Source organism: Astatotilapia calliptera, chromosome 16, assembly GCF_900246225.1.
Source record: "Astatotilapia calliptera chromosome 16, fAstCal1.2, whole genome shotgun sequence".
NCBI lineage: Eukaryota > Metazoa > Chordata > Actinopteri > Cichliformes > Cichlidae > Astatotilapia > Astatotilapia calliptera.
The window spans coordinates 17,380,842-17,392,757 of NC_039317.1; the positions used below are offsets into that span (position 1 = coordinate 17,380,842).

An 11,916-nucleotide genomic window follows, 5' to 3' on the forward strand; every position below is an offset into this window, starting at 1 on the left:
CTTCACTGCTCCTTTAAATTGGATGTCATCACGTTTTCTGCATCTCAATCCTGAACTGAGAAAAACTGAGGATCTTGTGTTTGGCCTTAACAGCTTCTCTATGGAGGTCAGCAGTGGAGGTCCTAGCCTGTTTGGCACCGTGAACACTCCCTATGCGTCCCCCCCCCCCCCCCCCCATACACACACACACACACACACACACATACACACACATATGAAGAGAGAGAGAGTATGCATAGTATGCAAACGGCTACCAATCAGCCATCATAATTTGTCATAAAATGAGAACAGGACAAATCAACAATTGACAATGACTAATTAATATTCAAATCTGTAATATAATGTATTGTTTGGAGTTTGGTCTGTTACTGTTACTATTTTTACTATTTCTTCTTGGAGCAGGTGTAACCCACATAATTTCCTTAGGGGTTATTAATAAAGTATTCTGATTCTGATTGTTTCAGGATGACCTGCCATCATCCAATGACACATCTGCTTACCTGTATCTTTTGCTCGTTTCTCCTCCTCTTCTTTTCTCTTTTTTCTAAACTGAGGACCTGATGGTTTTGAACTTTTCTTGTCCATCTTGGTTTTAATTTTGCACTCAAGTATGAACACCCATCCCTCAACCCGAGGATCACCACAACATAACCTAATAAACCTACACCTTAGTTCACAGATTAACTTTGTCTAGGGCTTATTTCTGAGGTTTTGCACAACCCAGGATTCAAATCATGAATACATAATGAGCTTGGATTTACAACACTATGAATGAAATGTTTTCTATTTGGAAGAAAGCCGTCCTCCCCTTTCGATGGGTTGTGTGTGAGACTTTAAAGCATCAAACTATAAATTATAAATTTTAAATTGTTATTGATACCTTTACCCCTAGTCCTAAAGTGTATATACTGTACTGTATGTAGCGGAGATGACAATAAAGTTTACTTTGACTTCAGCAGCGAGCAGGCGCACCGAGGCCTCTCACGCTCACTTTTTCGTATAGAATTTCGAGAAAAAAACATCGGTGCAAATTATAAGTCTGTATCATAATGTCTGGTGTTTTCGTGTTTGTTGGTTTGTTTTTATTTTGTTTTATTTTGCGAGTTGGTTATTAGATACTGCTCCAGCCAGCCAGAGAATCCCCCTGCCCCGCCCTCTCCTCCCTGTGCTGCAAGCAGCAGGCGCACCTCGCAAACGAAGGGCGCCCTTACTCCCAGCAAATGGGCGATAGAAAACTGATCGGTGCCTATGCCATTCCCAGTATGCGCTGGCATGACATCGGGGCAGCATGAGTACGAGCAATTGTTTTTTGTTTTGTTTTGGGTTTTTTTTTTTTTGCCGATGTCCGTGATGCCGCCCCCCACCACGATGCCGCCCCGTGCAACCGCCCGTGTCGCCCGTATCAACCGCTAATGGAGGTCAGTCTTTAGATCAGTCCAGAACTTTGGTATTATTTTTGACCAGGATTTTAATTTTTTAAGTCTCACATATTGAAACCCATTCAGCCTCATTTCTTTCATTTAAGAAACATTAGACATTAAGCATTCCAGTATTAGTCTTTTAAAAGTTCCTGATTTCTTAAGCAAAAGTATTTTTGATCTTCCATTCTTATCTGGTGTCTGGTTTCGTTTACATTGACAGAGCAATCTTTATGGCACATAACACGTCCTTACATCTGTTTTTATAGATATGTCCATTTTTTTTAGCTTCCTTTCACTGTAAAATGTTTAGAAGTCAGCATAGTCAGCGTGTAAACTTTGTAAAGTTTACATGCTGACTTTTTTTTAATAATATTATTTAATAAATCTTGTTTAACTCTTTTAACAATTTATCTTTTGAACGCCATCATTGACTGATACTTCTAGTAAGTACTATTTAAAAACTTTCATTGAAAAGTATTAAATAAAATATTTCATCTAATAAAATGAGATTCAATTATATATGGATCATATAAAAGCATATAGAATTGTATTACACTGTACTAGCATGTTGGCGTATATTGCTGAAGTCTTGACACTGAGCTGTCACCATGCATGTACTGGTCATAATAGTCTAAATTATTTGTATTTTGCGTCTTACTTCACTTTTCTGTTTTCTGTTTCTAGTTTCTGGGCAATCAACACAATATGGACTCGTGGGTGAGACAGTCAACTTCAGGACAGATATCAGAGACCGCCTTGATGACATTCTGTGGAAACACAATGGGAATAAAGTGGTACAATTTGATGGCAAAGAGCAAATTGAATACAGTCAATTTCAAAAGAGGGTCACCCTCGACTGGGGCTCTGCAGACCTGGAAATCAACCAACTGACACACAGTGACAGTGGACAATATGAATTGGATGCGGGAAAGGAAAGTGGTGTTATTCGTCTTAACTTTGAATTGAAGGTCCTAGGTAAGTTCATTTTATACTACCTTTTTAACAACTAACAATGACATCCGTGTTCTATATGCTTGTGCGTTGCTATACTAACTCTAACCTATTGCAATAAATATTGTATACATGTGTTACACCCCGGCCTAGGCAACTGGCGTGCAACACAGGAAAAAAAAAAATAAGGGGGAAAAAAAAAATAAAAAATACTACGGTTCTCCACAAAAATCCCAAAACGAAAGTATCGACAACTATTTACATCAAAGCAAAAATAAGACATTTATTTACATCAAAACACCAAACTATTTACAACCGGGGGGGAAGATCGCGACCATGACAAACTGAAACACAGGGCTTAAATACATAGAGGGAGCAATCAGGGAATGGACAACAGGAGGGAAACACAGCTGGGGCAAATCAGAACTGACGAGACAAGGAAGCGTAAACTGAAAACACTGAGATAAGACAGACTTTCAAAGTAAAGCAGGAAACACATTACAGTCACGCCTAAAACAAAACACTGACAACACCGAATCGTAACAGTTCCCCCCACCCAAAAATCAAACATTTAAAACATGTAACCCCAAAGAAAATGTTTGATTCATGCCCAGCGCATACGGCACCGGCTGCTGTTCTGCAGGCGACGCTGATGGCTGGACGGGCCCCTTGGATCCTCCAGTGGAAACGGAAGGCTGGAGCGGTCCCTCGGACCCCCCAGCGAAGACGACGAAGGCTGGAGCGGTCCCTCGGACCCTCCAGCGGTCCCTCGGACCCTCCAGCGAAGACGACGAAGGCTGGAGCGGTCCCTCGGACCCCCCAGCGAAGACAAACGAAGGCTGGAGCGGTCCCTCGGACCCTCCAGCGAAGACAAACGAAGGCTGGAGCGGTCCCTCGGACCCTCCAGCGGAGACAAACGAAGGCTGGAGCGGTCCCTCGGACCCTCCAGCGGAGACAAACGAAGGCTGGAGCGGTCCCTCGGACCCTCCAGCGAAGGCGGACGAAGGCTGGAGCGGTCCCTCGGACCCTCCAGCGAAGACAAACGAAGGCTGGAGCGGTCCCTCAGCCTAGGCAACCGGCGTGCAACACAGGAAAAATAAAAATAAGGGAAAAAAAACAAAAAAAACTACTACGGTTCTCCACAAAAATCCCAAAACGAAAGTATCGACAACTATTTACATCAAAGCAAAAATAAGACATTTATTTACATCAAAACACCAAACTATTTACAACCGGGGGGGGAACACATGGCTTAAATACATAGAGGGAGCAATCAGGGAATGGACAACAGGAGGGAAACACAGCTGGGGCAAATCAGAACTGACGAGACAAGGAAGCGTAAACTGAACACACTGAGATAAGACAGACTTTCAACGTAAAGCAGGAAACACATTACAGTCACGCCTAAAACAAAACACTGACAACACCGAATCGTAACACATGACTGAAATGCATGCATAAAATGTACTTTTATTTAGGGCTGAACGATATATCGCATTTGCGATAATATCGCGACATGATCAAGTGCAATTTTCTAACCGCAAAGGCTGCGATTATACTGCGATTATAAGGCTGTCCAAATTACTACCATATCCCAGAATTCATAGCGCGGCCCAGCCAAACTCCAGTTTCCAGCAATGGCGGCCGCTGCTAAGTTTTAAAATTACTCATACTAATCTTTCTGGGTCACAAAATAAACTTTTAACATATTTTCAGGCGAGAAAGTAGCTGTGTAATGGGCTAAGTTTCCATTCAGCTTAAACACTCCCAAGAAAATCTCCAGGACTCAGACGATTGGATTCCAGAAGTTTTTACTGGGCACTTTTGTGAAACTGTAAACACAATACAATGAAATATACTGTAAACACAATACAATGAAATATACTGTAAACACAATACAATGAAATATATGAAATGTATTATAGATGCAATAAGCTCAAAGCATCTGGCTAATTATCACAGCTTGACAGCCTAGCCGCATAGCTTATATGAGACACAATAAAGTTAACCGAATAACAGACAACGGTTCAAAACGCTTCACCGCTTAATTGTACAAAATGAATTATACTCACAGACTATGCCTTAGCGAAGAGAAAAGGATTAATCCTGTAACGGCGGAGCTGGCGGTTGAATGAGCCCACACGCTAATATCCCGAGTCACACAGTAGATTCTCTTCCTGACTCTCAGCGTAAACTGCTCTCGTGTTGTCATGGTTACGAAAATACACACACCGCTCTAAGCTACGATAGCGAGATAAAGAGAACACAAAGAACACATTTCTGGGGGCATAACACTCCCCGCTTGGGGTCTTTAAGAGCCCACATCAATTGGCAGAGTCAGACTTTGGAGAAAGAAGCAGAACTACTTCTGTAATGGGACGAGAGAATCCTCTTCTATTTCCATCTTTAACGACCTCCACTTCGACTCTCCGGACCAGACCGTCCTTCCCTGGAAAGGCTTTCGTGATGATGCCCATGGGCCACTCATTTCTCTCTGCATAAGCGTGGTCAGAACCTCGTGCGTCAGGCGAGACTTTCTCTGTTCAAGCAGCATGCAGTCCAAGATACGGCGGGCAATGCCGATCATCCTCTCCCATGCGCCACCCATATGGGATGCATGGGGTGGGTTAAACACCCAGGTGCAGCTCTGTTTACTGAGGTACTTCTCCACCCTGTCGAACCCTGAGTTTTCCTTGTCCATCCCCAGCTCACGGGAAGCGCCGACGAAGTTAGTTCCGCAGTCCGAGCGTATCTGCTTCGCGGGGCCCCTGACCGCAAAGAATCTCCTCAAGGCGTTAATAAAGCTGCTGGCACTCATGGCTTCGATCACCTCAATGTGCACTGCCCTGGAACACATACACGAGAACATCACCGCCCATCGCTTGGAGTTCGAAACTCCTCCTCTTGTGCGGCGTGAAACGATGCCCCACGGTCCAAAGACATCGACACCTATGTAGGTGAAGGGAGGTGCTACTTGTAACCGTTCTGCCGGCAGGGCTGCCATCCGTTGATGTTCGGCCTTCCCTCGCAGCTTCTTACAAGTGATGCATCCGTAGAGCAGACTGCTGATACAGCGTTTGGCTCCCACGAGCCAAAAACCTGCGGCCCGAACGGCACCTTCAGTAAGATGTCTCCCCTGGTGTTTTACTGCTTCGTGATAGTGGGACACAAGCAGAGTTGCGAGGTGATGCCGGCCAGGAATGATGATGGGATGAGTCTCGTTCATGCCTAAGCCTGACTGCTCGATCCGACCTCCTACCCTGAGTAGTCGATCCTGGTCCATAATGGGATGCAATCTCCACAAGCTGCTGGAAGATGGTATGTCGACTCCAGAACCGATACACTTGAGCTCTTCCGCGTAGCACTCACCCTGGACACTCTTTACGATGCACACTTTGGCTTTCAGCAGCTCCTCTTCTGTAGGACGACAGATGTGCCAGCCTCGACATTCGCCCTGCGTCGAGCGAGCGAAGGAGCTAGCTACGTGGATCAAATGTGCAATGGCTGCATGGAGTGTGCTGAACTTGGAGAAGCGTTCAAAGCGTTGAGGGCGTACCACGCCTTTAGCAACATGGGTGAGTTTCGTTGTCACCTGTGGACGCACTTCGGCATCGATGTCGGGGTCGACAAGATTGTACGTCTCTTGAAGCTCGGATGGATGCCCTGATGCGTCGCAAAGAAAGGCTGGTCCTTTGAGCCATGGTGTACTGCTGAGCAGGGCTGATGCTACAGCTCTTGACCCAACGTCAGCTGGGTTAAGATGCGTTGGAACGTACTTCCACTGGCCGGGACAGGGTGACTGAAGGATACGTTGGACCCTATTGTGTACGTAGACATAAAATCTCCTTGACTGGTTATGGATGTATCCCAGTACGACCTTACTGTCTGTGTAGTAGGTGATGTTGTCATACGTTGTGTCCATCTCTGCGACTATCATCTCGGCGATCTCGACGGCGAGCACAGCAGCACAAAGTTCAAGTCTAGGGACAGTTAGGCTAGGTTGGGGAGCCAACTTCGATTTCCCAAAGACAAACCCAATCTCAGTTTGTCCCTGCTTGCCAGTTACCCTGATGTAGGCTACGGCCGCTATTGCTCTGACGGATGCGTCGGCAAAGACGCAGAGTTCTCTCCTTAGGGCTCCTGTGGTGGAGAGGGACGTATAAGGCCGTGGTATTTGGAGCCCCTCCAGGTCTTGAAGAGACTGTTTCCATCTAGTCCACTCGGTCTCCATGTCTTTGGGAAGGGGTGCGTCCCAATCTTCCGCTTGCAAGGTGAGTTCTCTTAGGATCCGTCTTCCATCAACTGTGATGGGTGCTAGAAACCCTAGGGGGTCGTATAGACTGTTCACGGTCGAGAGTACCCCTCTGCGGGTGAACGGCTTCTGATCGATCTCGATCTGGAACGTGAAAGTGTCCGTGCGCATGTTCCAGAACAGTCCCAGGCTACGCTGGATAGGCAGATCATCGATGGAGAGATCCAGGCCATTGAAATCCTGAGAGCGATCCTGGGAGGGGAATGCTCTGATGACCGCGGAACAATTTGATGCAACCTTGTGCAGCCTGAGGTTGGAAGCCGCGAGCATCTTCTGCGCTCGCTGGAGAACTGCGATGCCTTCTTCCTCTGTACTGAAAGACTTTAAGGCATCGTCGACGTAGAAATCGCGGTCGACGAATCTCCTAGCATCGCTGCCGTAGTCGGCCTCTGCTGCCTTAGCCGCCCGCCGCAGGCAATACACTGCGACGGCAGGCGAGGGGCTGTTACCAAAGAGATGCACCCGCATCCTGTAATCCACGACGTCAGAGGTAGGGTCATTGTCTCTATACCACAGGAAGCGGAGAAAATCCCGGTGGTCTTCTTTCACGATGAAGCAGTGGAACATGTGCTCGATGTCGGCGGTGATCGCAACCTGTTCCTTCCTAAACCTCATAAGAACACCTAGTAGGCTGTTATTAAGATCGGGACCACTGAGTAAGACATCGTTGAGCGATACTCCCTCATAGGATGCACTGCTGTCGAAGACCACACGGATCTTGTCCGGCTTCCGGGGGTGGTACACGCCGAACAGGGGCAAGTACCAACGCTCCTGACCGGGTTGCAAGGGAGGGGCAGCTTCTGCGTGCGCCTTCTTGAGCGTCTTCTCCATAAACTCTAGGAAGTCGGCTTTCATCCGTGGTCGTTTTTCCAGTGAGCGCCGAAGTGAGACGAGGCGTTCGAGAGCCTGTTTCCTGTTGTTAGGGAGTCGCTGCCTCGGTGACCTAAACGGCAAAGGTGCGACCCAACTGTTGGAGCTGTCTTGGCAACACTCGGCTTCCATTATCCTTAGAAACTCCAAATCTTCCCTGGATGGAGCAAGTTTGTGGTCGTTGGGAGTGCGAGCGAAGACGGTTTGCCCCAAATTGTCTCCGATTAGCGTCGTCGGGGTTCGCGCTGGATGTTGTTGATAGTCACGTGCTTGTTCAAACACCTCTGTTACTTTCATCTGGTTGTTACATGGCTGGAGATGGCTTGTACGACCGTTCCCTAGAACGGCTGTTTTGTAGCTTCTCACCTCCGGTGGTCTGTGAGCACCTCCGAGGCACACGTCTCCGACGATGACCCATCCCAGGTCAAGCCTTTGGGCGAAGGGAGCATCTCCTGGGCCGCTTATTTGCTCTCGGACCTTGTGGACCCGTAAGATATCTCTGCCCAGTAAGAGAAGAATGCTGGCGTCTGGGTCCGGAGGTGGTATCTTGTCAGCGATGCGTTTTAGGTGGGTATGATGATAGGCCACACCGGGGGTGGGAATCTCCGCGCGGATGTTGGGAATTTGGTTACACTCGAGGAGTGTAGGCAGAGAGATACTCAGTTTCTCGTCCAACGGCTCTACGGTGTAGCCGCTGGCTCTCCTTCCTGATGTCTCCGTACGTCCCGCGCAGGTCTTTAGTGTGTATGAGTACGAGCGCCCGGAGATCTTGAAGGCTTCGAAGAACTCTGACCGCGCGAGGGAGCGATTACTCTGCTCATCCAATATAGCGTACATTCTCTTGGCTTCCTCTCTTCGTCCGTTTGGGAACACCCTGACGAGACAGATCTTAGCACACGCTCTAGCACTCAGACCTTCCCCACATACCTGTGTGCACGTTGCGTTGACCTCCTGGTTATCAGCTTTGTCCTCCTCCCCGCTATCCTCTGAGATGGAGGGGAACGATTTAGATTTCCAGGTAGGTGGGTGAGGGTGGAGGGCTGTCACGTGGGCAGCGCTACCACACTCGGTGCATGTTATCTTGGCTGTGCAGTTCTTTGCAAAGTGTTCTGTTGACGAGCAACAGCGAAAGCAGACGTAGTGTTCTTTCAGAAGCTGTTTGCGATCATCTAAGCTCTTCTCGCGGAAACCTCTGCATTTCCTCAGAGGATGGGGTTTTTTGTGCAGGGGGCAATGTTTATTCGGGTCAATACGTTCCCTGCTTTCCTTAGACTCGAACTTGGCAGTGCCTGAGACTTGTGTTTTGTGGGTGTGAACGGACGTCTTCGTGGGCCTCTCCCATTTATTCATTCTCTCGTTTGGGGGGCTTGGCGTGAAGAGGTTGAAACTTGGGTCCGTACGTGCTTTCGCCTCGGTGCGGATGAAGTTCACCAACACGGAGAAAGGTGGGAAGCTGACGAAATGTTCTTGTTTGTATCTCGTCCCGTGGTATAGCCACTTTTCTTGTATGCTGTATGGAAGTTTCTCGATGATGGGCTTAATTCCTCTGGAGGTATCCAAGTACGACATGCCCGCGAGGTAGCCATCTTCTTTAGCGGCTTGTAGCTCTGACAACAGGTCGGCTAGATCCCGGAGTCTCCGTGGATCTTTTGTCGTGAGCTTTGGGAAGCTTTCTAGTTTGCTGAACAGAGCTTGTTCGACGGCTTCTGGGGAGCCATATAGTTCGTCGAGGCGCCCCCATGCTGAGCACAGTCCAATAGTTGGATTCCTGATGTTGACCGTTTTTATTCTTCTTACCTGCTCTGTTGACTCCTTTCCCAGGTGTCTGGTTAGGAGGTCGAGTTCTTCTGCAGCAGACAGGTCTAGATTGGCAATGGCGTTCTGGAATGATGTTTTCCAGGCCCAATAGTTTATTGGCTGGTCGTCATATGCGGTGAGACCTGAAGTCACCAAGTGGTTACGAGCGAGATATTTGATGAGGTCAGTGGTTGTAGAATGGTCGTAATCACCTCCGTAGAGTGTCCCGTGGATGGGCTGATGCGTGGGAAACGTAGAATCTCGTTTGGGGTTCTGCTGTAGGAGTGGAGTTGGAGGGGGGTAGAAGGGTGACTTGGAGCTCTGTCGTGTTGGTGCGTCGCTTCTCCAGGGGCCCTGAAGAGCTTGGTGTGGCGTAATAGCAGCAGGAGCGGCAGCTTGGGTCTGAGCCGCGTTATGCGGGTGAGTGACTGGCTGAGAAGGGGGAAGGTTATTTTCTGTAGCCGATAGACCCTTGGCGCTCAGGCTGGCCTGTTCGGAGACAAAGGCGGCTACGCGCTGGTCTTTGACAGACTGGTGGACCAGGCTGTTAACTTCGCTGCGTACTTCGAGACCCATATCCTGCAGACCAGCTACTAGGGAGTTTGCCTCAGCAACGGCGGCATCCCTTTCTTTTTCATCGATTAGTGCGTCGAGGCTGGCTTGAATACGTGCTTGCTCCACTTTAAGCTCGATTTCTCTTTTTGAATGTGCCGCTCTAGCTTGCGCGGCTTCAGCCTTTGCTTTTGCCATGGCAATGGCTATGCTGATTTTTGAGCCAGACGATGTACCAGATGAGCGACTGCTCCTTGAGCGCACACACTCTGACTGGTTGTCTCCATTTCCTTTGTCAGCATTGCTACGTTGTGACATTGCGTGTCGTTGGGTCTCCAGTATCGGGAGATGTCGGCTGCGGCGAAGTTTTCCGAGGCTATATTGGAGGCTGCTTATCTCTCGATAATGAGTAGCTCCGTACAGCGGCGATCCTCGTATCCCTATTAGCTGCGTTGCAGTCTTTTCACTGTAATGGGCTAAGTTTCCATTCAGCTTAAACACTCCCAAGAAAATCTCCAGGACTCAGACGATTGGATTCCAGAAGTTTTTACTGGGCACTTTTGTGAAACTGTAAACACAATACAATGAAATATACTGTAAACACAATACAATGAAATATACTGTAAACACAATACAATGAAATATATGAAATGTATTATAGATGCAATAAGCTCAAAGCATCTGGCTAATTATCACAGCTTGACAGCCTAGCCGCATAGCTTATATGAGACACAATAAAGTTAACCGAATAACAGACAACGGTTCAAAACGCTTCACCGCTTAATTGTACAAAATGAATTATACTCACAGACTATGCCTTAGCGAAGAGAAAAGGATTAATCCTGTAACGGCGGAGCTGGCGGTTGAATGAGCCCACACGCTAATATCCCGAGTCACACAGTAGATTCTCTTCCTGACTCTCAGCGTAAACTGCTCTCGTGTTGTCATGGTTACGAAAATACACACACCGCTCTAAGCTACGATAGCGAGATAAAGAGAACACAAAGAACACATTTCTGGGGGCATAACAAGCTGTGTAAACATCAAATATCTGCTCGGTTTATCAAGATATCCCATATTTGCAAAAGTGCTTCGACGTTTTCAGAGGCGTCTGCTACCCACCAGCTCGACAGCTAGCCGGGAGCTCGAGTGTTACTGATGCGGCCGAGAACGGCACAACTCCCGGCACATCATTTTCAGATCACCGCGGAGTTTCGCTGCTCGGGTTAAACGTAATATATAAGTCACTTAGACAACCTAAAAATGTTATTGTTGGGCTTTTTTCAGTGTTTTGTTTGTTCGTGAGTAAATCGGTTTGGCTGAGATTAAAGTTATTAGATTAGATAAAATAAAACTTTATTAATCCCCCGGGTGGGTTCCTCCTTGGTTTTCACACAGCTGACTAAACGTCAAACAGAAAACTTATTAAACAGAAGTATGAGACAGTCGAGAATTTACACCAGTGTCTGGTTATATTTTAGATAGCAAGAAGCAGACGGCCGAGTTTATTAAACTCCACCGAGACAGCGGTGACGCTAATCAGAACTAGCCTTCTGATTAGCTAATCAGAAGGCTAGACCGTCCAATTTCACGCCTTTAAACTTTAAAGGCGTGTTTGTGTGTGTGTTTATACAATTGCTATTATGTTTGCACTTTATGTGTAATGTTACTGACTGCAGAGATCAGTAAGATGTGTGTATTTTTATTTATTAGTTTTATTTATTTAATATTATTTTTTAATTGAATGACTGTCTAGTAGTTCACAGATGTCGAAAAACTGAGTGTGGTAAAGCCACTGATTTTTTTTAATGTATATTTCTGCAATCTGCACATTGTACTGACTTTCATTTTAATGTTTACACCAGGGTTCCTTGTCAGCACTTTATGCTCAGATGTTTGTAAGCTAAAAATAAACTATTGTGTATGTTCAAATATACTGTTGTGATTGAAGAAGTTAAATAAAAATGTCAGTCATCAATTCATGCATCACCTCATGTCATCATAACAGAGGTC

At 46.9% G+C, this 11,916-nt stretch overlaps 1 protein-coding gene across 1 annotated transcript; it reads right to left on the bottom strand.

The window, feature by feature from the left end:
• Positions 1–4,734: 4,734 nt before the first annotated feature.
• LOC113007576 (uncharacterized) lies at positions 4,735–10,924 on the bottom strand. Its single transcript, XM_026144291.1, has 2 exons — positions 10,712–10,924; positions 4,735–10,471 (listed from the first exon to the last, which is right to left on the bottom strand). The coding sequence occupies exon 2, from the start codon at positions 10,219–10,221 to the stop codon at positions 4,735–4,737; it is 5,487 nt and encodes a 1,828-aa protein (XP_026000076.1). The 5' UTR covers positions 10,222–10,471; positions 10,712–10,924.
• Positions 10,925–11,916: the final 992 nt, after the last annotated feature.